The 25,195-nt window shown below is 31.6% G+C and overlaps 3 protein-coding genes and 1 pseudogene across 3 annotated transcripts; all 4 read right to left on the bottom strand.

Moving 5' to 3' along the window:
• Window positions 1-5,945: 5,945 nt before the first annotated feature.
• On the bottom strand, window positions 5,946-6,941 carry LOC106329822 (mitogen-activated protein kinase kinase kinase ANP1-like). Its single transcript, XM_013768447.1, has one exon. The coding sequence runs from the start codon at window positions 6,939-6,941 to the stop codon at window positions 5,946-5,948; it is 996 nt and encodes a 331-aa protein (XP_013623901.1).
• Window positions 6,942-11,187: 4,246 nt separating this feature from the next.
• LOC106334267 (serine/threonine-protein kinase 33-like) lies at window positions 11,188-12,030 on the bottom strand. Its single transcript, XM_013772570.1, is given in 4 exon segments — window positions 11,188-11,527; window positions 11,530-11,625; window positions 11,628-11,721; window positions 11,723-12,030. Coding segments are annotated over 4 exon segments (555 nt in total). The 5' UTR covers window positions 11,882-12,030; the 3' UTR covers window positions 11,188-11,321.
• A 265-nt stretch (window positions 12,031-12,295) lies between these two features.
• On the bottom strand, window positions 12,296-14,213 carry LOC106329408 (UDP-glycosyltransferase 87A2-like). The gene is made up of 2 exons (XM_013768055.1): window positions 13,539-14,213; window positions 12,296-13,406 (listed from the first exon to the last, which is right to left on the bottom strand). The coding sequence occupies exons 1-2, from the start codon at window positions 14,032-14,034 to the stop codon at window positions 12,538-12,540; spliced, it is 1,365 nt and encodes a 454-aa protein (XP_013623509.1). The 5' UTR covers window positions 14,035-14,213; the 3' UTR covers window positions 12,296-12,537.
• A 3,277-nt stretch (window positions 14,214-17,490) lies between these two features.
• LOC106333127 lies at window positions 17,491-18,617 on the bottom strand (annotated as a pseudogene).
• Window positions 18,618-25,195: the final 6,578 nt, after the last annotated feature.

The following is a 25,195-nucleotide window of genomic DNA, read 5'->3' as shown; positions in this document are numbered from 1 at the left end:
ACTAGTACAGATTTTAATAATCAAATAAATTTAATAACTTAGAAAAATTAAATAAGCCATGACATTTTATGTTTACAAATAAATATAAATCACTTTTTTTTATTTTTTATAAAAATATTTTTAATATTTTAGTATAATTATAAATCTAATTATTATATGTGTATATATAGCATGACAACTAAGCAAAATCACTTCTCAAATAATAGTATAGATTTTAATACTCAAATAAATTTAATAATTTAGAAAAAGTAAATAAGCCATGACATATTATGTTTAGAAACAAATATAAATATTTTTTTGTTATTTCTTATAAAACTATTTTTAATATTTTAGTATAATTATAAAGCTAATTATTATATGTGTATATACAATATCAATTATAAATTAATAATAAGAAAAAATATGTAGATAAACACAAAATAAATACATGGAATTGTCTTTTCTTTTTTCAACATGTGATCTTTTTATTTTTTGAGATCTTTTTTATAATATTAATTTGTAATCAGTTAAATAATAAATTATATGATTATTCATCAAAGATATCAACGACTTTAACAAGTCTAGATAAATTTTTTATTAAAAATAATAACTCAACCTAAAATCATAAAGAACATGACAACTACGCAAATTCATTTCTCAAATAATAGTATAGATAAATAGATAGATCAAAATACTTAAAAGTATTTGGAAATATACGGAAATTGTATGGCAATGTGTTATTAACTATTTTTAAACATGGATATACAATATTATGATATTACTAATATTTTTAAATATAGATTATTTATAGCAATAAGTGCATGCATCTTAATGTATATACATGTATTAAATAATGAGTACTTATATCTTTCAATAATTTGACTATGATTCTTTAATAATGTCTATTAATTAACTTCTAATATTTGTTACTATACATATGTGTATGTACAATTGGAAAAAAACAATCTCTAAATTTAATATATTTATACTATTTTAAAATTTAAAAGATACAGTTACTATAAATTATTTAAAAATTTTGGCTATAAAAACCGCATATATAGACTATTCATGTTGTGAGTAATAAAAAATAATCATTATCAATTTTATATTCCTAAAACGTTTAAATTCCGGATGACATCATCGAAACTTTACTTTGTTGCTCTTTTAATTATCCTTTCAGCTCTTGTTAGTAGTGTTCAATATCCATTCGTAAGTTTTCTTTTCCTCATAGTATTCTCTTTTTATTTTATAAAATCATTTGTATCTTATATATATACATTTAATGTTTTGGTGGCTAATTCAGGAATTATGGATGCTTCGTCGGATTGTGATTTCAGAGGACCTTGTAAGAAGAAAGAAGATTGTTATGATAGATGTGGAGTGAACAAACCACCTTTTAATAATGCTCTATGTGCACCTTTACAAGAAGTCAACACCCTGAACAGAGTAATTTTCACAAACTTGTGCGTAACCTTAAGAAGCATCCAACTTTATCTTGTCATCAAACAACGAGATGTACCTTAAGGTGAATGAAACGGGTTGATTGTTGGTATACAGAGTGTTCTGTACTCAAAGTAGAACACAGTATCTTCCAACAATGCATGAATTTTTTGCTGTAGCTAATCCTTCGTTGGGCATTAAAACTCTCTATCCCCTTGACATGGATTAGAGGCATGAACCTTTGCTGCAGCTTATACTCAAATGGGCATAACCGCTTTGAACACAGGACCAAGAGATCCTTGCCCGAGAATGGCTGTGAACTTTTGTGTTGCCTTTTGAATATCCCTAAAAAGAACTTTCAAGACTATAAGCTTCATTGGACATAACCGCACTCCATGTTTGGTAGACTATGAAATAATCTCATGATCAAAGGAAAAACCAGTCTGAACCCAGCACGATCATGTCTCCGTCTCCCTTATTTACTTCCAGTATGTTAAACTACTTAAAGAAGTATGATGCATGGCGAGGAATAGTACAATAACAAAGCAGTATAGATATACTTTTTACAGATGTAGATAGGTTTGAGCAAACCCTTCAGAGCACAGTTGGCAAGAACAGCCAAAATGATGCTCTTGTGGAGTAGTCGAAAAGATGATATAATATGGCACAACGAGAACGAATCAAGATCTCAGAGGCTGAACATGAAACAACCTAGCATTTCATTCTCAGGTTACACAAGGATAGAAAAATTCGAAGAAGCTTAAGTCAACAATCTCCAACATTGCCTATTTTGAGAACACCAAGTGGATGGAGGCCCACAGTAGATTCGGATGCGAGAAACTACGCGAAGAGCTTGCCTGAGGAACACTCATTCTCTCCTCACCGGAATCGCCATTTCCTGCAACAAACTCTCTCTCCCACTCTGTTTTCTTTTTAAAATTATCATATAATTTTTTTATATAAAACAAAATAAATAATAATTTATTTGTTGAAACATTTTATGTTTGATGTTTGTAGTAAAAATAAAAACCCCAAACAGAAATATAATGTATTAAATAAAATTATATTTGAAAAATATAATATTAAATAATTTAATTTGGTCACATACAAACATTTCAAGAATAAAACAATTTTAGACAAAAAAATAATAAAATTTGTAATAATTCATATAAAACTAATGTTTAGAATTAAGTATTAATATGATGTTGCATTTTTAATAAATAAACAAAAATAAGTGATTAATATAAGATTAGTACAATTTCATCAAAAACAAATTTCAACAAATTTAAAATTTTCAAAATAATATTATATACATAAAAATTGACATTAAATATATATATTTATAACTTATATATTTTAAATATTATTTTAAAAACAAACATATATATGTATATCCGCACGTATATGCGGGTTTAAATCTAGTATATATTTAAACACAGTCACACAAATTTCTTATAAATTATAATGAATTAGATAGTTTCATGCGTCATATACAGTTTTAAAATAATTATCTATACATAACATTCTGACTTTTAAGCAAAAATTTTTTTTTTTAATAATAACATTATAATTAATTTTGACAAAATAAATATATTTATATAAAAATTTGGTTAACTTTTATTCTAATTTAAAATAAAAATTGGGCAATAAATTTTAAAATTGGACATTTTCATTGTTTTGGAAATACTTCACTGATCATGGCCGTTCTAAAGATTTACCGGATTATTAAATCACTTATTTTAAGTTATATTTATTTTATGTTTTTATTTTAGTTTGGTATTTTTATTAGTTTACGCAAGTTTTATGTAAAATTATTAAATAATCTCTTATGGAATATCATATTTATTTATTTTCTATTTTTGAATATTATTTAAATATGAAATAAAAACATTCAATATTTAAAGGATCATTCTATAAATTAAAAAAGTTCAAATCCAAAATAGAGTAATTGTTCCATATGGAGTAATCTGAAGTATTCTATCCATTACTCCATTTTGAAATTAAAAATAGAGTGTGGTTGGAGCATATTTTATTTAAAAATGGTGTTTGGAGTAGAAAATGGAGTAGTTTTGGAGATGTCCTAAGGCATGATGTGGTGATTACATATAAACAATTATTAAAATTTAAATAAGTTTAGATAAATTTAAAATTTTGGAATCTTAACCAATAGTCTTTATATGATGATTTATGAATGTAAATAATTTTTTAAAGATTTAATTATACATAAATTTGATTTTAATTAAAATTATCTTATTTAGTGGTTATTAAATAAAATTAAAATATTTTTTTGAATAAGATAAATATTTATAAAAAATTAAATTTTCCTAATTTAGGCTAGAAAATTTCTTATACTTTTAATTTTATTATTTTTAGTATGTTAACATAATTATGTATTTTGATTTAAACTTTTTGGTATGTAACCAAATTTATCTATTATCTTATTTTAAGAATCTTACCAAAACCAAAAAAAACATTGTTAAAAAAATTTTAGCTATTATTTTATTTTATGATTTTTACCAAAAAAAATTATCATTAAAAAATTGTACATGTCATAATATAATGGAAACATGTCATTTTCTCTAATCCATGTCATTTTGATAATGAATGTGTTGATGGTACATAACAAAAAAAAATTAGTCAGAAATAATATTTAGGGGATAACCTAATATATTTTTATTAGAAATTTTATTTTAACATTAATTAAATATAAGAAAATCTTCAAAAACTCACGATAAAATACAACAACATTGGCGACTGCTTCCTTTAGACTACTTAGACCACCCACAATGGGGGTGTTGAAACACTTTATCAATTGTTGAAAGTGATGCAATGAGGATGTTGAAGAAATGTTGTTATCTACGTGGTATATTCATCTGTTGTAAAGTTTCAACAGCTGAAAAAAATAAAATTGGGGTCCGCTTTGCCACTTGTCACAAAATGGTTGGCTATAACATTTGGAGCGTGCACGGAGTATCACGATTTTTTTTTTTTTTTTAAATCTGGATAAGATTTAAATACTGTCTTCTGATTGGCTGTGCAGATTACTTTTGATTTTTTTTCTCACCCAATAATTCAAACGCAATTTTTATATAATAAAACTTTTTTGAAAAAAATAAAAATTATATCAAAATTCAAGATTTGTTTTCCTCTATAAATAGAGACCACTCTCACCTCATTTCGACATAGAAAAAAAAACATCATTTTTCATTATAATCAACTATTTTAGTATTTTAAACCTTCTTTTTTGTTAAATGGATGTCAATAATAATCCTTTTAACACTCAAAACTCTTCTAGTTTTCCCTTAAATTTCCAAAATCCCAACAATTATCAATTTCAGAACCAAACTTCCAACCAACCCTAAAATTTGCCAAATTATGGTTTTTCACCAAATTTCTTCATGCCATCATCTGTCCCGAATTATCCTCTAAATTATGGATCGATGATGCAATATTTTTCTCAAACACCTCATGTTTCTTCTACTCCAACGGGTGAGGAAAATGTTCTGAGAGCAGATGAATTTCCCGAATTTTCTACCCAAATAGCTCTTGGTAGCATGACCGGTGTTAGTAAACCCATTCCAGATGCAAATGCAGATGATTCAGCTCAAGCACGCCGTAGAAGCCCTAAGTGGACGACCGATCAAAATTTGGTCCTACTTAGTGGATGGATTAAATATGGAACAGACAGCATTGTTGGCAGAAACCAAAAAAGCGAAGCATACTGAAGTAAAATTTCTGAGTATTGTAATGAACATTGCTCATTTGATCCTCCCCGTGATGGAGCTTCATGCCGAAATCATTTCAACTATATGAATAAAAAGTTGAGCAAATGGAGTGGCGCTTACGATAATGCTAGGCGTATGCAACAAAGTGGATGGTCGGAGAATGATGTATTGGCAAAAGCGCACGAATTATATTCAAGTGGTAAGAATGAACAATTCAATTTAATGTCGGAGTGGCTTGCTGTTCGTGATCAACCGCGCTATGGTAGTCAAGTAGGAGGAAATACTGGCTCGACAAGTAGTGGATCTAAAAGATCCCGAGAGAGTGATGCAAGTGATTCAAACTCCGTAGGATCAAACTCAGTAGGATCAAGTGCCCGTCCAATGGGGAGAGAGGCAACAAAAAAAAAAGGCAAAAAAGAAAGCAAAGGCGCAACTTTGAAAACAGTCAGCGAAGAGTGGAATGAATACAAACAAACCACAAAACCCCAAATTTGGAAAATTGTTATATCAATGCTCAAAAATTGTTATTTTTCGCAACAGTTGAATATGAATCTGTATTATACAACTTTTAGTCTACTTGCCAACATCCCATTAAAGAAATAGTTGATTGAGTATTCCTCCTGCAACAGTTCTGTTACCTCCAAGTTAAAGCTATGATAAACTTAAGTGTGATTACAGATAATCATGGAAGTTATACAATTTAAAGAAATAAACAATCTCCACGCGAACTTATACACATTCAATTCAACTATTCAAAGGAGAAATACTGATTAAAGAAGAAGTATTGGAACAGGAGCAAAGCTAGGCCATGATGGTCTTGTTAGGCATGACTTGAGCAGCAGCAAGCACACGAATGGTTTTGGTTGTAGAAACATTCCTTCTAACAAAGTTCGCCAGTTGCAGAGCTGATTTTGCCTTTATATTATCGCTCACAGGAGAAGGCTGTGTGATCTTGTTCCCGTCGTCTTCACGCACGAATATATGCTTCAACAATCTTGTCGCGTCTTTTGTCCTAGGCGCAAAGCAAGTCATGATAAAGAGTTTTGCTTCGAAAGGAAGGTCGCTTGGAATCAGCGGCTCTTGGCCATTCATGAGATCATCCACTTCATAGTTCTTATGACACCAAGGTCCCTCCCCAGTGTACATCTCCAGTACACAGCACCCCAACGACCATAAGTCGAGATCTTTCCCTGTCTCTCCGTAAGAAACCGAGTCCGGAGACATGTAGATCGATGTTCCCGCGAACGGATGATTAGGTTCCCACCAGCTACTGTCTCCTTCCCTTCTCGACAAGCCGAAATCAGAAATCTTCAACTCGAAAGAAGATCTCCACGCGCCGTTCTTGTAGGCGTAGCTAGGGAAAACAAGGATGTTCTCTGGTTTGAGGTCGCAGTGTACGTAACCGTGTGCGTGAATCGTGGCTAAGCCTTGGAGAAGCATACGAGTAAAGTCTCTGATCAAAGGATCAGGCAACTTATTGTCTTTGAATGTTTTGTTGAAACTCATCAGGCTTCCACCAGGAGCGTATTCCAAGGGAATCTTGTACTCCACGCAACCATTAAATTGGTTGAGACTTCCTTTCACACTGGTGTTGTAGCACTGGACGATTCTCGGACACCCTTTGAATTCAGACAGTATTTGTACCTCTCTGAAGAGAGACTCTGCATGTTGACTGTCGGAGGTCTTAACGGCAACGGAGACCATAGCGCCGTCGTAGCGAAGGCCTTGATAGAGACTGACGGAACCAAAGGAACCTTTGCCAAGAAGCTTAACAAAGAACAAATCTGGTCTTGCCATTGCAAACAGTTGAAGATGGATTCTCTAAGGTTAGAAGAAAGAAACCCTAACTGAAGTGAAATCTGAGAGAATTAGCAAATAATGTTTGGTTAGCGAGTCGCAACAAATATAGTATATACATATAAGGATAACCGCGTCGACAACTTCCAATTTCCTTTTTCTATTTCACAACAAAAAATAATGATGGAGTCACCAAGCAAAAAGGAAAGTAACAAAATCTGCCTTTGTTCCCACTTCCCACAATCTAATATATTCTAATCGTTGGATCAATCATTTTACGAATTTGCTTTTGGACAATTTTTTTCATTTTCTTACCCGCTCTAAAAAAATCTTAATCGTGAAAGCACCATAGCCTATTGGTTAAGGTTTAAAGGTTTTTACACCCAGGTTTAGGGTTCGAATCCCAGACTATGCAATTTATTGTAGATTACAGAAAATTCAAGTTTCAAATCCCGGAAATAGCGATTTATTAAACAATTAGGCAGACTACGGAAGAAAGGTTTACAAGAGATCTTCAATATGGTGTAAGTAAATTTGGTTAGACTTAGATCTTCATAGGACGACTCCAACTGATGCAGTTAGGCGTAGGTGTTCATAAGACAGGTAGTATTGTCGGTTGTCGAATCGCCTATGTAATTTTTCTCGTATCATAATTGTAAGATTATATAATAAATCAGCGTTATAAAAAAAAAATCTTAATCCGCACAGTGAAAACAATTTTCACTCTGTTGGACTTGTATTAGACTATTGTCGTTACAAAATTAGAATTTGACTAAAAATAAAATGTCTTAGTTTCCTTTTTTAAAAGTTGTGCTGTCACTTAAAAAAAGGGTTATTTTGTCACTAAACAAAATGGAAAATCCAGTGAGAGAAGACAGTAAAGACTAAAACGCTCTTATCCAGAGGACTTAAATAACATGAATAACTTGGGGTTCTTATAATATGGTTCTTAACGAAAATTAAAAGTTAAGAAACAGTTTCTTAACTTCCGCTAAAAACCTCACTTTAAGAACTTCGGGTTAATCATGGTTTAAGAACAGTTATGAACTGCGACCTGGAAAGGTATATTTTGTCTAGCCTCGTAATCTAAGTTATAACTTGATGTTTATTCTTCGTCTAATAGCGTCTCCAATGTACACCTCTATAATTTTTTCTAAGATAAAGATCTCTATTATAGAGGTGAAAATGCTCCAATGTATACCTTTATAATAGAGTTTCTCTATTTTAGAAAAAAATATAGAGGAAAATTACTATATTTAGAGGTGAAAATAGCATATCTCTATATTTTCTCTTATAAATAGATGAACTCTATTATAGAGATATACATTTGAACATTTTCACATCTATAATAGAGTTTATCTATTTTAAGAAAAATATAGAGATAGAAATAGAGGTGGGATGGAAAAGGTTTGTGTGAGTGTGTTTTATGCATTTCAAACAAGTGATTGCAAGGATATTCAAAAGAGTAGATAAAAAAGCGCCAGCGTTGAAAATATCAGTGCTTGACACTATGTCTCTGGTGTTTTAAAAGTTTGGACCCAACCTTTTAAACAAAAAAGAAAGAGATCAGTCACGTGACAATCAAATCCGAGACTAATCAGAAGAAAGAGATCAGTCACGTGACAATCAAATATATATATATCTTTTACGTTTTATATTAAGTAAAACTTTTTAGTTATATGATTTTGTAATCATTTGTATCTTATCATAACAAAAATATTAAACCATGAATCACAAAAATTTGAATGCGAAACTTTTAACAGTTTTAGTAATTTATAGTCGTTTAAAAAAAATGAAATATAACATATAGAAAAATCTAAATTTTATTATATAGTTAATGTAGTTGTTTAATTTATTTTATTGATTTAATTTTAAACAAATATGGTAGAGTATACACTAATTTTAATCAAATATTTATTATTTAAATCATTAATTTTCATATATATACATTAGTTTTTATTTAAGGAATGAATGAAAGATATTAATAATAAATTTATGGTTGGTTTAAAAAATATCTTATTAAATATTTAGATGGACCAACATATTTCTCTAAGGATTCTAAAATTTATTGTGGTGATGACACATGAATATCTCATTAATGTTTCTTTTTAATATATATGAGATACTTTTTTTGGTTAGATCTTAATGTATATTCTTGTATAAAATAATGAATACTTACGTTTTTACTAATTTGACAATGAATGTAATTAATTGGTATTAACTTATAATGGTATGTAACTATACATAGGTGTATGTACAATCCAAAAACGCACCAAAACTTTAATTGAAGATACTTCTTTTAAAACGTCTTACAGTTAATATTTTCTTTTATAACGTCTTACAGTTACTATATATTATTTAAAATTTTGGCTATATAATAACCACAGAGATAGATAATTCATGTTGTGAGTAGTAAAATAATCATTATCCATTTTATATTGCTTAATTTTTAACTTTAGGATGGCATCATCAAAACTTTACTTTGTTGCTCTTTTAATCATTGCTTCAGTTTTCATTGTTGTTCAATCCACTCGTAAGTTTGATTTTTTTTCCTCTTAGTATTCTCTTAAAACCATTTGTATCTTACATATTAGTAAGAAACTTAAAATAATGACTTACCATGTATATATAATATATATTTACTTGTGGTGGTTTATTCAGGAATTAAGGATGCTTCGTCGGTTTGTGATTTCCGAGGACCTTGTAAGAAGAAAGAAAATTGTTATGATAGATGTGGAGTGAACAAACCACCATTTAATAATGCTATATGTGTACCTTTCGGACGCAGTCGTCAATGTTGTTGTATTTTGTCGTGAGATTTTGAGAATTTTCTTCAAGTTAATTAATGTCAAAAAACTTCAAATAAGATAATATATGTCCAGTTCAAAAAAAAAAAAAATATATGTCAAGTTATTCACTATAAAAGATCAGTGAATTGTGTTATATATATATAGTTAGCTACACCCTACAAAACTTACACTGTTAAATCCCTAAGTGATAAGATTTAAGAACATGATTATTGTGGAGTTCTTAGAGTAGGGTTCTTATCAGAATATAAGAACCCGTCTCTTAACTTTTAACTAAAAAAGTTAAAAACCGGCTTTTAAAACTCTTATTTAAGAACCGGTTCTTAGCCTTTTTAGTTAAAAGTTAAGAAACGAGTTTTTATATGCTGATAAGAACTCCACCCTAAAAATTCTCAATAATCATGATCTTACTAACTCCTCAACCCAAGGCTGAGTTTAACATAATTGAAACTGTACACATACACATTTAATTCAACTAGTAAAAGGAGAACATATTTATATGCATAATAAGAAGAAGAAAACATGCAGAAGCATAAGAGAAGCTCCATCGGGAGTTTTTAACTTGGGTTTCTAAACCAAAAAGCTAAAAAGATAAATAAAAAAAGAAATTAAATTTTAAAACTGGTTCTGTAAAGAGAGTTTTAAGAGACACTAAGAACCCATACGTGTCAACTAGATCAAGCAGAGGCTGGGTACATGCGTCGGTGACTACGGCATTGGAGTAGGAATCGGCGAAGGTGGAGTTTGGGTCTGCGGCGGTGGCGGTGACGGAAACCTAATTGCGATCCTGGTTCTGTTCATGCTCGTCCGTAACCGACATAGATCTAAACCAAGCGAATCTCAAAGGGACCATCGTCAAAGACCTCTCTCTCTTCTCTCGGATCTAACCATCTCCATCTCAACAACAACAGATTCTCCGGTCAGATCCCAGATTAACTTGTCACTTGGCTTAGAGAAAGAAGGGATCGGATCAACGCTTTCTATTTTGATTTTTCTGGAAATGGGTCATTGTTTCTCTTGATTGCTTTATCATTGATTGGTGAATATGAGAATGAGAGTATTTTGATTTGCGGTTGTGGTGTTTCCATTGTTGCAGGTGGAGGAGTTGATACAAGGGATTCACATACGGATAGATATCCAAAAATCATGAAGGGTGAACAAAAGTTTGTATGGGAATGGTAAGGAATAATATTCTTTAGAACTTTATTTGAGGTTTTACCATTGGAACCATTTTTTAGAGAGATTTTTAATTTAAAAAATTTCAAAATTTATGACTAAAATAATCCTTAAACCCCATCATAAGTTCCTACTGATGGAGGTGGTCGAAGTTCTCGAATAGTTTTAAAACAAAAAGTCAATATACATAATTCTCTACAAAATCAATAAAGAGAGCTTGATTCACAGATTAAAAAAGATGAGGTAGTGGAACAGGAGCAGAACTAGGCGATGATGGTCTTGTTGGGCATGAGTTGAGCAGCAGCAGGTACACGAATGCTTTGGGTTTTAGAAAAATTCCTTCTAACAAAGTTTTCCAGTTGAAGAGCTATTTTAGCCTTAATATTATCACTCACAGTCACAGGAGAAGGCTGTGTCCGCTCGTCTCCACGCATGCATATATATGCTTTAACAATCTTGTCGCGTCTGTTGTTCTCCGCCAAAAGCAAGTCATGATAAAGAGTTTTTCTTCCAAAGGAAGGTAACTCGGAATCAGTGGCTCTTGCCCCTTCTTGAGATCACTCACTTCATAGTTCTTATGCCACCAAGGTCCCTTCCCAGTACACAACACCCCAACGACCACAAGTCGAGATCTTTCCCTGTCTCTCCATAAGAAACCGAGTTCGGAGACATGTAGATCGATGTTCCGCAAACGGACGACTAGGTTCCCACCAGCTACTGTCTCCTCCCTTTTTCGACAACCCGAAATCCGAAATCTTCAACTCGAAATAAGGTCTGCACGTGCCGTTGTCGTTGGTTGATGTGGCTAGGGAAAACGAGGATGTTCTCCGGTTTGAGGTTGCAGTGAACGTAACCGTGTGCGTGGATAGTGGCTAAGCCTTGGAGAAGCATACGAGTAAAGTCTCTGATCAAAGGATCAGGCAGATTATTGTCTTTGAATTTGTTGATGAAACTCATCAGGAGTGTAACGCACGCTTTATGATTAAATCAAACTAGTTGTTCGACCAAAAAAAGGGGTTATGTTGTCACTAAACAAAATGGAAAATCCAATGGGAGACGACAGTAAAGACTAAAGACGCTCTTATCCAAAGGACTTAAGAGCAGTTATGAACTGGGACCTGGAAAGGTATATTTTGTCTAGCCTCGTAATCTAAAGTTATAACTTGATGTTTCTTCTTCATCTAAGTTGTGTGAGTGTGTTTTATGCATTTCAAAAATATTAGAACCATTTTGAAAGACCCTGACACGTCCGATTCCTCCATTACCTCCGAGCAAGAACCTTCCTCTTAGAAATATATACAAGGTAGGAGACTCGACAGAACAGAACAAAGAACAATTTCGACTAATAAGAGATATATCACTAGGAATACGAATAATAATGCTCAAGTTGTATTTTGATAGAAGTCAAGTATATTTCTGTCAAGAACGGAGGGTTACAAAGGAAAGCTATCTTGAATCTCCTAGGAGAAACAAGCCTAAGCCACAAGGCTCCAAACTAACCATCTAACTCTCTCAATAACAATTTCATCTATTTATACTACCTCCCGAGAGTAACTGCTTTCTCTTCTCTTTATTTTGCAGGTACAAGTTCCTTCTCACGTGATTGGATCATATCATATTTTTATTTGTTTAATACCCCTTATGAAATGGTCGATGTTAGCATTAGACGACCCCATTTCCTCAACCGCCCCTCGACATATCTCACTGAGGTCACAAGCTCTTCTTCTAATCTCCTTCCCGTCTTCACTCTCTCTATCCATTAACCTCTTCACTACTTCCTTGACCTCGTCTCTTCCTATCAAAACCTCCGCCTTCTTCCTCCTCTCGATCCTAATCCCAACCCTCCAATCCTCAACAATCATCTTCCCATTCAGAATCTGATCCCAAAACAACGGAAACGCCAGCATCGGCACCCCTGAATACATCCCTTCCAAAGTCGAGTTAAACCCGCAATGAGTCCAAAACCCACCTACAGCCACGTGGCACAGCACGCGAAGCTGGTCGCACCAGCTCACCACTACACCCGAGCTTCCTTCAAAGGCCTTATTCAGCTTCGACTCGCCCCCACGTGCCACCCAAAGGAACCGGACCCCGCTCGCCCTAACTCCTTCCACTATCTCATCCATCTGAGCTTCAGAAACCGAGAGAAAACTCCCCTGGGAAACGTATAGAACAGAGCTTTCCGGTTGCTCATGGAGCCACCGGATGTAATCCGGTTCGCTGCCGTCGGAGAGTTTCTCAAAGGGTATTAATGGGCCGGTAGCGTAAACCGGGATATCGAGCTTGGCGGTTAAGAAGTCTATGGCTTTACGTTCGAGCTCATAGGCGGTAGTGAAGAGAAGACACTTAGCTCTCCGGAGCTCGTCGAAACACAACTCACATTTCTTGAAGACTTGGTAATCCTTGAATAACGGCGGTAGATCCCGGAGCTTCGTTGGAGGTAAACCGGGGATGTAGTCAACAATCTCCTCTTCTTTTGATTCTAAAGTTTCAATAATAATAATAATAAAAAAGATGCAATATAATAATAATAAAAAGATTCAATATAATCAGTTACAGTTGTAAAGGAGAGACTTTTTGTTGTCTGAAAGTGAAGCTAAGGGGTGGTTTCTACCTGATGGTTCGAACAGAGCATGTCCGTGACTTATGAGCAGGTCGGAGTGAAGGAAGAGGGAGAGAATCGTGGCGGACATGGTCCAGAGAGAAGCCACCGGAATATTCCTCCGTTCTCCGACACGCACCGCCCATAGGACGTAAGTGTCGGCGACGATCGCCGTCGGAGGCGGCGAGTCGAGGCGGTCAAGAAGCTGTTCGAACGGCTCCTCCAGCGTAGCGTGGACGGCGTTGACGAAGCCGATGAAGTCGTTGGCGCGGACGAGCTCGGAAGGGATGAGATTGGGGAGAGTAGCGAAGTGGATCCGGTCGGGTTTCGGGTCGGATCCGATGAGCCCGAGCCATTCTTCGGTGACCACGAATGTGACGGTGAGGTTGGGGTCGCGGAGGACGAGGCGTTTGCAGAGGTTCATCATCGGGTTGATGTGGCCTCTTCCGGGCCAAGGCATGGCCACCACGTGACGGAATCTGAGTAGGTGAGATTCAGTTGGATCCATAGGGTGAGAAGTGAGCGGTTATGGTGAGTGTGAGAGAGTCTTATATGCAACCTTGGGACAAAAAGAAACGTGGTCAAATGTTAAGTCTTTATCATTGCGAAGTTCGAATCGTCTTCTTCTTTCGGTGTGGGTGAGATTTGGACACGTGATAATGGACAAGAATGATCTTTCTTCATTATTACATGTCAACTAAATGGAGGTGGCGGTCCCACTTCTCGAAAGATTTGGAAAAGTACGAAAGCCAGCACCGCAATATTCGTTGTAACTATTTCAAGGCCTAACATTAGAGTAATGGGCCTCCATTTATACCCCGTTGTACTGAAAAGGCTCGGCGGCTCAGATAGATTTATGGACAATCTCTCGCATTACATTTTTTTTATAACGCCTTAATTTTATTAATATCAATTGAGGTTTAACAATGTATCAGAATCTCGAAACATACAACAAATACATTTTTAAATTGAACATGATAATAGAAAAGTAATAACACGATGCTTCCTAACTCACTTTGCAGGATAGACTGATTCGCTAACTTTTCTATCGTTGCTCTCGGCCTTATATAATCTTGTGTTCGACTATCATCCATTGTGATCCAACGCCTTTCATCACTTAATAGATCAGGAGGCACGATCCATCTGTTACATCGTTGTCCATTCCATACACTCCCGCTGCAGGAGATAACATTACTATTTTAAAATTTTTGTTACAAAATAATATTTAATAAAAAAAATAACTAAAATAATTTTTTTTTTAATTTTAAAATTTTTAATTTTTTTTTTAAAAAGTGAAACCGTTTCTACAAAATTCCACCTCTTAATTTTATACCTATGTCTAGATTAATTAATCAAAGAATATAAATATATTTTTATCTTTTAATAAATTTTTTTTTTGTCATTTTCATTTTTGGAGGCTATTTTTGTGAAAATAAACTAAAAGAGATTATCATAGGAAATTTCTTTAAATTTATAGCTAATAATATGTTCTACATTGTTGATATATCGTATGCTGTTAGCAAACGTGTTAATATATCATATCATCTTGGTTTGAGAATTTAGAACTTTTAGTTATTACATGGACTAGCTAGGTATTTGACGTTTCACCTAATTGTTTCAGAAATATTTCTTATAACATGTAGTTTATGTTCTTTAAATATACTTTCAGTTTCTACGTTGTTTGATAACTGTAGTTTATCATGAAAAAAGCATTTGTATGTAAAAGGTTAAAAAAAAAAGCATTTGCATGTGATGGACGAAACATTTACACATGGTCGATTAATTATTCCTATGTATGTCATCTATAAAGTACATACACATATAAGTTCAGTTTTTTTTAATAAACCCAAAAGTTCAGTACACAATCTAGACCATTTTAAATGATCCATTATTTTTGAAAGAAAATAAAAAAAAAATGTGAGAAATGTGTTTTCAGTGGTTCAAGAGGAAATTTTGAATTTTAAGCTGTTTTATTTATAAAATGATTCTATGTAATTAATTAATATTATATCTAAAATTAAATATTTCCTGTTAATACTTAAATAAAAGGTTTCATTCTTTACTAAGACTACAATACATTCATAGATAAATTATATGTTTATTGGATTTTATATTTATTTATATAATGATATTTTAATTAAGATAAAATTATAATTTTTTTGCATCTTTTAGAAAATATAATAAAATTAAAATTTTATAACCCATGATTAAAATAATAATAATAATAATAATAATAATAACAGAATATACTTATAATATTTCATTTTGAAAAAAATAAAGATATATAATTATTGAAGATGCCACTAGACTCTATTTATATAAAAAAAAGATGCCACTAGACTAATTAATTAGCATTCTCATGTCATTCGTACAATATTCTATTTTGTTGCGCATCCTTCTGTCATAAGTACATTTGAAGAGCGAGTATGTGAAGCTATATATAATTTTGATTTCAACAGAAAGTTTGTTGAGGTCTGCATAAATTAATTAAGCGACAACAAGTCTGAAAGTATGTGTGTAAAGTTTAGTGTTATTATTAGTCCAAAAAAGCTTAGTGTTATTCTGTCATTGTAATCAAATCATTTATCTGGATTCTCTCTTCTGCTTTTTAATTAACTTAAGTTTGGTAGATTAAAGAAACTAGATAACACATGGCCAATATATATTTACATAAATTTTGTTTCTTTATAACCAAATTTGATGTTTTTGTTTTTTATAAATTTAGACATGCATAATTAACTAGATGTATACATGAGTGTAATGTACTATAATATACTAAAAGTTAAGAGAGTTTCAACAAACAGACAAATATAATTATTTTCCTTATTAAAAAATGTTACGTAAAGTTGAAGATATATTATTTATATCATCCCAATAATTTTATGATATGAATAAGACAGTTATAAGTTCTCTCGCTGTTGATCAAAAAAAAAAAAAAAAATTCTCTCGCTTGGAACGATCGTTAGAAACAAGTTAAGAGCATTAGAAAATGATATAATAATTTTTGTAAGAACATGATCGATTGTTTTTAGTCATAAGATTCTTTCCCTTGTCGACAGGCAATATTTTTGAATTTTTTTCGTCTACTGATCACATGAACACTAGCGATGGAGTCATGGAGATATCATAATCAAATTCAACGTCACCTCCTCCTCTTTTCTAATTGAGTTTGATCAATTAAAAATTATATTTTCTTTTTAAGAAAAGGTCTAGTACAAAGGCAACAGTACAGGCGACTTTACGTTCTAACGTGTTGCCTATGATTAATCAAATGAGGTCGGTCGAATTAATATATATATATATAGTAAGTCAAACAAATTTTACAGGTTGAATCATGTAGATTTGTTTTTGTATAAAAAGTGGATTTCAACTTCACTTTATCGCAAGTAGGAACAAAATCTACATTTTTAGGATACATAAGAATATATATTCCGCAAAAGCAAACTTGCTTAAGATAACTTTATTAAAAATTATTAAGTATTTATAACCTATTGGTCTTGACCTAGTGGTAAAGGACTCACAGCTATGAGTATCGCCTTGGATTCGATTCCTCTTGGCCACCCGGGACGCTTTAAGTGGTAAGAAAACGCGGATCCTGCGGACCTCGTACTGATTAATCCTTGGGTCTAAAAAGCTTTTGGGATCTTATAAAAAAAAAAAAAAAAAATTATTAAGTATTTATATTAACCCATGCAATTTTCTCATAGTTTGAAAGCGACAAAATTTTGAGTGGGTTTCTTTGGGAAAGAAGTGTAGTTGGTAAAGAAAAAAACTAGAAGACTTCAAAAGATTAAATTAGGTTTGGAATTAGATCTACAGTTTCATTGTTCAGACGATGCGAAAAGGAACAAAAGTAAGAAACAAAATTAAAAGAGAAATAAACAGATATCTACTTCTCAAAGCTTCTAACTACATCTCATCACCATCACATGCATGCATTTAAGCTTTTGACTTATATATTACTTTTCTTACACGAAACTTGTTCCCATAGTTTTCAAAAAAAGAAATTTTCTTTTTCAACATAGCCACGAAGCAAACTTGTCGAGCCTTCACTGAGTTTTCCAAACAACAAATATTAATTTTATAACAATGGCTTAAGTCAAGTCCAAAGAGATTCTTGCTTAAGAGGGTCTTGCATTTGCATCTGTATTATACTGCTTGGAGAAGCAAAATTAGAGTTCAATTGCCCAGAAGACATAGCATAGGCCAAGTTATAGTTGTTGTTGCAGTTATTGATGCTGTTATTGTTGCTGTGTAGCAAGTGAGCTTTGTCGTCTTGGTCTAGTTCAAATACTTCGTGATGAGATTGTAAAGCTGGCTCGTGTTGCATTTGGATGCAGAGAATCTCGGTTTGAGCCACTGCTAGTTGCATTTGAAGCTGGGTGACTTGATTTTGTAAGTAGGAGATTGCTCCTACGCAGCCATATACCGGATCTCTAACTCGTGCGTTTGCTTCGAAAACCAGACTATTCACCGCGTCAGCTCTTTGATGAACCGGTAGCTCCTGTGACAATTCATACCAACCATGTAACCATTTATTATATATATAAAGGAAGTTGCCATTAATTATTACTTCTTGTATATGTTCATATAATTTTTGGAAGCATAATTAAAAAGAGTATCAAAGTGAATTCTGGGAGTAAAATACGTTTATATTAGCAAAGTGTTTTAGATAGATATCAAGTGATCGTGTACATCTTTGAAAGCTTTGAACCGAACAAAATAAAACAAAATGGGAACGAAGTAGAACCTGCAACATTTTGCTGACGTTGCTTGCCCCGAAGACCTTATGAACAATGGCGAATTTATGAGGATCGTCAGGAGGGAAATAAGGTGCAAAGATACATTCCTTGGCACAGCGTCTTCGAAGAAGCTTACACGAAGCACATGGTGATGATCCTGGACCTCGCATGTCTACTTTGATCACGATCTCACCGTCTCGAAGTTTGAGGTTTTCTGGAAGTTTGAGAATATAGAAGGAAGAAAGCAAAGCTTAGAGTTGAAGGGAGAGAGTTTGAGAGGTGTGTATTTATAATAGGTTTTTGAAGGCTTTGTAGAGAACGAGCTAGGTTGGTGTTCACGTGTGTTCATTTAATCCTGACTAAACGTTTGAGGGGTGTGTATTTATAATAGGTTTTTGAAGGCTTATAAACTCGAACTAAGAAGATATATTCTTGACTTAATTATTATGAAAACAACGTCCATCCTTAGTTTTTTTTTGGTGTTTTTTACGACAAAGTCATATTGCTTTTCTTGAATCCAGTTAGCCATAAAATTTCACCAGTATTCTTCTGTATTTTTCTTAAATTAAAATTGTTGGGGTTTCCTTTAACAATTACTTTAATTTGTTAAATTGTTACTATTAAGCATTCTGTCTGAGTTGTTATAAACATTAGTTCACCTAATTCCATAACACTTATTTATTAGTATTATATTTCCAACTGTGTCCCAATACTCAAATACTGGTTGTTAAATTTGAGTTTATTATAAGTGTTCAACTCAAAACTAATTGATCACTAATTGATCATTTGATAATGAGAGAATTGACACTTACTTTTAATATTATATTTAACTATCATTATGAAAATTTATTTTATTTAAATCTCATTATATTTATTTATGAACAATTGTAAAATTAATATCAAGTGATCCAACAATCGGGTGATTTTAATACCATGTAATGTTTAAGTTTATTATAAAGTTGCAATTTAAAACTAATTAGTATTACTTGGATTAAAATTTATTTTGCATATTATTTCATCATTATTAAATATTAATTGAAACTAATTTTAACTTTGAATATATAAAAGTTGGGTTTCAGCTAGCTCATTCATTTGCTCCCGTTGGCAACTGTGTGGTTATCCCGTTCTTTGTTTAATTGGAAATATATTTATACATCTAGCCGTAACATTTTGCTGATTCTTGAAGAGTCTGAATATTCTTTATATTATTTATCTTTGGGTAAAATCCTTTGTATTTTTCCTCTTAACATGTAAATAGATCCACAATTTGGACTATAAGAGGGGTATACAGACACATTACACGGTAATTATAAATGGCGACGTCTGCGATGACACCGCAGAGGCGCGTGATAGGTTGGCGTTCGAAGCAGTTTCTTTGACTCTTCTCTTTTTTCTTAAACACACGACAGTCGTATTACTACTCTAACATCTTATCTTTCTTTATTCATTAATATTTCCTAACATTATCTTCTTTATTCATTGTTTTTAGCCCTGTTCAGAATTACGCTACGCGTTAGTCGGACGGTGACCCTAGGCCTAGCGAGTTATCAAATAATCAGGGAGTAAGCGGGGCGTACTCGGCGCCTAGTTATAGTACATATATTAAGTAAGTGACAAATAAACATTAAGACTATGTAGTCTAGCGGTCAGTGTCGTTTTCTTACAAATTCATAGGGTCGCGAGTTCGAGTTGGTAACACTTTGTTTTGCATCATTTTTCTGATTTTAGTTTAATGAATGACAAAATACGATTTTACCTCCATCATCAACCTCTTATCTGCGTTTTCCAGATCTCAAAATCACTTGTTCTTCATTTTTTTTTTGCACGATTTCATAGTTTTCACAACAGATTCTTGTGAATTTCACCTAAATATAATAGATTCATGAGATAGACGCCGATTTAGCTCTTGAAATTTCGATTTTTCAAAGTTTTTTAGTTTCAGCGCCTAGAACCACCGATTACCTCCTCCTCGCCACGGTAGCCTTCCGATCACCATTTAATCGGGCGAGTAAACGGCCAGGCGGACGCGTTTTTGAACAGAGGTTTTTAGTATAAAATTTGTAAAAAAAATTATTAGCTTCTAGATGTCTCAATCTTCTCTCTTTTCTAAGTTATATAAATAAAACAGAGGAGGGTGAGATGGTTGGGTGCAAAGAAAGATATAAACGAGTAGCCACAGAGCAAATATTAATATGCATCATTTTAAATGGCGTTTAAGGTTTTTACACAGATTAAGAAAATACAAATTTTATGTAATGTATCTTGATTACATAAAAATATCATTAAATAAAAATAATTCAACCAATAAAAAATACAATATTTTGTAATTGGTTACAAATTTAAATGATATTAAATTTTATCTAGAATATTGAGAACATCACTTATTATGAAATAAAATAAAAATCCTTAAACATCACTTAAAGTGATATAGATGGAGTAGTAAATTTTTTTGGTATTCGTGATTTGTCCGTGTTTTAGAATATTTTTTTTTGTTTTGCTTCAAAAAAATACATATATCTAAAATATTTGCAGATATTTACGGATATCAATGAATATTAATGGGTATCTCATAAGTTTTATTCAACACAAGTAAATCTATAAAAAATGACACAACTTTATAAATATTTTCTTTTCTTCATTTAATATTTAACTAAAAATTTGTGAATTAAATTTATTTAATTGTATGTTAAAATAAGAACTATAAAAATTATATTAAAAAATATATTTTAATTTCATTTACATATATGTTGGAGCAGAACGGAAATCCGCCATTTAAAATATAATAGTATTTGTGATTTAATTCGTTTTTGAGGATATTGACTTTAAGTATTTTCTTTGCTCCGATAATCTACGGAAATTCAGATTTTTTTGGGATCGAATCAAAAAGATTAATAAATCAAATCAAATCTAACGAATAAAATGTCCAGTCCTTCCTGGATAAGTACATTATTTATTAGGTTTTGTAATATAATTAAGGGCTTTGACAATTTTATGTTTTATAAAGAGTATTATTTTGATATGTTTTGTAAATAAAAAATTGTTAATACCGTAAACATAATTGTGTTGGGTTTGGAATAGTTAAGAGACTAGAGATCAACTGAACAAAAATAAAAGAAATACTCAATGTTTATATTTTGTAAAAACAAGTTTTTAGAAATATTATAAAAACAAGTTAGAAGATCAAAAGTGAAAAGAACCAACAGTATGTTAGAAACATGACTCCATTTCCCTTGCATAATTCTTAACTAGAACTTTACCCGTATCTCCGCGCATGTGTTTGATTTAACTTGTGTTCAACGTAAACTCATAAACCACATGTTTTATAAAAAAAGTCTCATGTATATTTTTTATGTTTTGTAATTTACATATAGTGTAGAATATATTATTTTATAATAGATGTTTGATAATATTATTTTTTAATGTTTACATAATATTATATTAAAAATATATATAATTTGATACAATTTGATGTAATATAAAAAAAAAAGTTCTCTCCCTTTAATACATGTGATTTAGTTAATATTCACGCACTATTAATAATGGTCAATATATGAATATCGATTTGGTTAGATAAGCTTTGGAATTATAATTAAATTTAATTTATTTTAAATGCATTGACAGAATCCGTAAATAAAAAGAAATACAAAAAGGAAGAATTTAATTTATTGTAAATGCAATGACTAAATGTGTGAATAAAAAGAAGTTTAAAAATATTGTTATCTATGTTTCCAAACAATTATCAATTATATTGTTATCCATGTTTTCAAACAGTGCCAAAATGTATTTCAGTTTTAATAATATAAATAGATGTATGTAATTTTATCATCATTTATTTATGCAATATAAAAACTAAATAGGCTCACCTTCTATTGGTGTGACTGTATGGTCAATATAGAGTAAATATTTACTAACTTTAAAATTATTCTAAGTTCCACTCAAATATTACCAATCAGGTGAAACGTTGCTTTCTCGTCTTTACTCTAGTTACTGTGAGAAATATACACGCTTATATTTACTTTATAAGTTATGCTAGAGTAACACTAATTACTCCATTTTTCTTTTTTTTTCTCCGTTTCAATCATTTTATTTCCCTCTGTTTTGCACCTCTTTTTTTTAACTCCACTTTACTCTCACTAAACCAATCACACACTATATATGCCTGAAAGAATAAAACGAATGATCCCATATATAGAATTTCATGGTTTGAAAAAACGGTCATATGGCGGCCTATATTTGACTTTTTAACACAAGGAAAAATGAAAAAAAAAACACTTTGTAAGGCAATTTTATTAATTAATAAAAGAAAAGAAAAAATTTTGAGAGAGAGAGAGAGAGAGAGTAAGTGGGCAATGTTAGGATAATACACTATGAAAATTTACACCAAAAAAATACACTATGGAGACGAGAATGACGTGAAACGGAAATTAGGACCGAGACTCTTTTAGAAATGGCCTCCAACGTGAATGTTTGTTGCCATGAAAGACATTCACATCAAAATTCAACCAATCTCTCCTTTACACAACACTTCTCTTTATACTATTAATAATTAATTTAATAAACAGATTATGCGAATAATAATTTTGGGGAGGCCCGAGTTTTTATGGAAAGACACTGACTAAATTAAGTTAAAAAAAAAAGACACTGACTAAATTAAGAACTTGGGATAATTATCATTTTTCTCCTCTATTTTTTAAGAAAAACAGGACAGAATCTCAGCGAAGCATCTTAACTTCTTAAGTCAGCGACTTCGATATAAAAAGCAACATTTGTTTTTATTGGATTACAGAGAGCCAAATATAAAAAATCATAAACTGCATCTATCGTGATAAAACTTGTCGTATTTAACTAAAACCGAAGTTAGACAACACCATGGTAAACGCATCAGTTATTATATATATATATATATATATATATATATATATCAGACTAATGTTTTGTCTTGGCACCGAAAAATGAAACTATTAATGTTTTATAGCACTAACGAATGAATGTAGTTTCACGATAGTAGTAAACAAGTTGTTTTACTTTTAACATTGGTTTGAAAACAAGAAAAATATTTTGCACGAAAATGATTGAAGCCCTTGTCGATTTAATAATAAAGTGATGTAAATGTAAAAAAGATACTCCATCTGTTTTGAAAAGGTTTATTTTAAAGTTTTTTTTTTGAAAAAGGGCATTATTTTAAAGTTTTCACACATATTAAAAGAAACATCTTAAATTTTGATTATAAATGCATTATTTTGTGATTAATTATTTTCCATAATTTTAAATAATCAAAATTCAATAAACATAAATAATTTCTCGGAGTTTGCAATTTACCATAATTAACTAATAAAAAGCATTGAAAATGTTTTAAAAAAATTTAAATTTTTTTTCTTCTAAAACATAGATTATTTTAAAACTGAAGGAGTAAGAATTTTAGAAAACAGAAATAATTCAAAGTTGTTTTTTCTAGAAGAAACAATTCAAATTTCAAAATATATGAGTGATGGATCATAGATATTGTAAAAACGTGTATTCAAATAGTTCTGACTAAGATCTTTTTCAAAAAAAGTTTTGATTATTTGGTAAACTTTGGCAAACGTTTGGAAAATACCCAAAATAACATTTCAATACTATTACATTTGATAATCACTTAAAATATATTTTTATATGATATGAACCTTTTATTTTACACAACACCACTGGATTTATCCGTTTTATTAGAGTTGTATTTTCTAAACTAAATTGTTGACAAAAATGTATTTATATTCTGTACTTCCGAGTTAAATTTCAATTTCGATGTTTAATTTCATTTCATTTCTAAAAGAACAAAATAGCTAATCATAATCATGTAGGTAGGCACAAATTATTTTGGGAAATTTCATTTAATATTTTATTTTGTTCCTAAAGTTTTTATAAACAAATTTAGCTGACCTTATTACCACAAAGGGCAAAGGGCTTAAATAACATTGTAAATAATATGGATGTGAAGTCTAAGCCCTTTATAAAAAAAAAAGGGATGTGAAGTTTAGAGGTGTGATTTAGTTCAAAAAAGTTGACCAAAAAAAAAGATTTAGTTCAAAATCCGGAACAAGACAGACATTGAACATCATTTTGAACAACCTAGTTAATAACCTAATTAACGTCCAAAAGTTGTTGATGTAGTTTCTTTACACTGTATTCAAAGACTTAACTTTTTGAATCCAAGAAGAACAAGAATTTGTGCATTTTTTCTTTGGTTTTCTAGCCATATATGACTTCTGTCTATCTACAATTCCACATACGAAAAACATAAAGATGTTCTTTTTCTCCCGATATTCAAATGGATCAAAAACAAGGATCTATATCCATTTAAAGTGTCACTACAAGAAAACAGCGGTATTCTGACGGATATTCCGACGGAAAATGAAATCCTCGGAATATCCCGAGGAATTTCCGAGGATATTCCGAGGAAACACAAAATTTGGTTTCCTCGGATATACCGACGGAATTCCGAGGAAATATCAATCCGTCGGAATATTCTTATGGAATACCGAGGAAAAATGTATTCCTCGGAAAAAACCGATGAATTCTGAGGATATATTATAGCCGTTGGAGAGACGTTGGGAGATTTTAAAAATTCCGAAGAAATTCCGACGAACTAGCCGTTGGCGTCGGAATTCCGTCAGAATTTCCTCGGTCTGTCGGCAGGATTTAAACTATAAATACAAGCACTCCTCTTCCTCTTCATTCACTCCATATCTTCATCCTCCCTCTTACTCTCTTTACACACAAATTTGATTCATAAAAAACATGTCTTCTTCAAATTATTTTCGTTCTTGGATCGATCGACCTCATTTGGATTCGAACACGAGATTGCTTATGGAAGAATACCAACAAAGTATAACCGAATTCATGGGGTTAGTTCACCGACAACCGGAAGCAAAAACAGGTATGTTAAGATGT

Source organism: Brassica oleracea, chromosome C3 (assembly GCF_000695525.1).
Source record: "Brassica oleracea var. oleracea cultivar TO1000 chromosome C3, BOL, whole genome shotgun sequence".
NCBI lineage: Eukaryota > Viridiplantae > Streptophyta > Magnoliopsida > Brassicales > Brassicaceae > Brassica > Brassica oleracea.
Note: the sequence above shows the minus strand (reverse complement) of the source record. Positions and strands in the feature narration are given on the sequence as shown.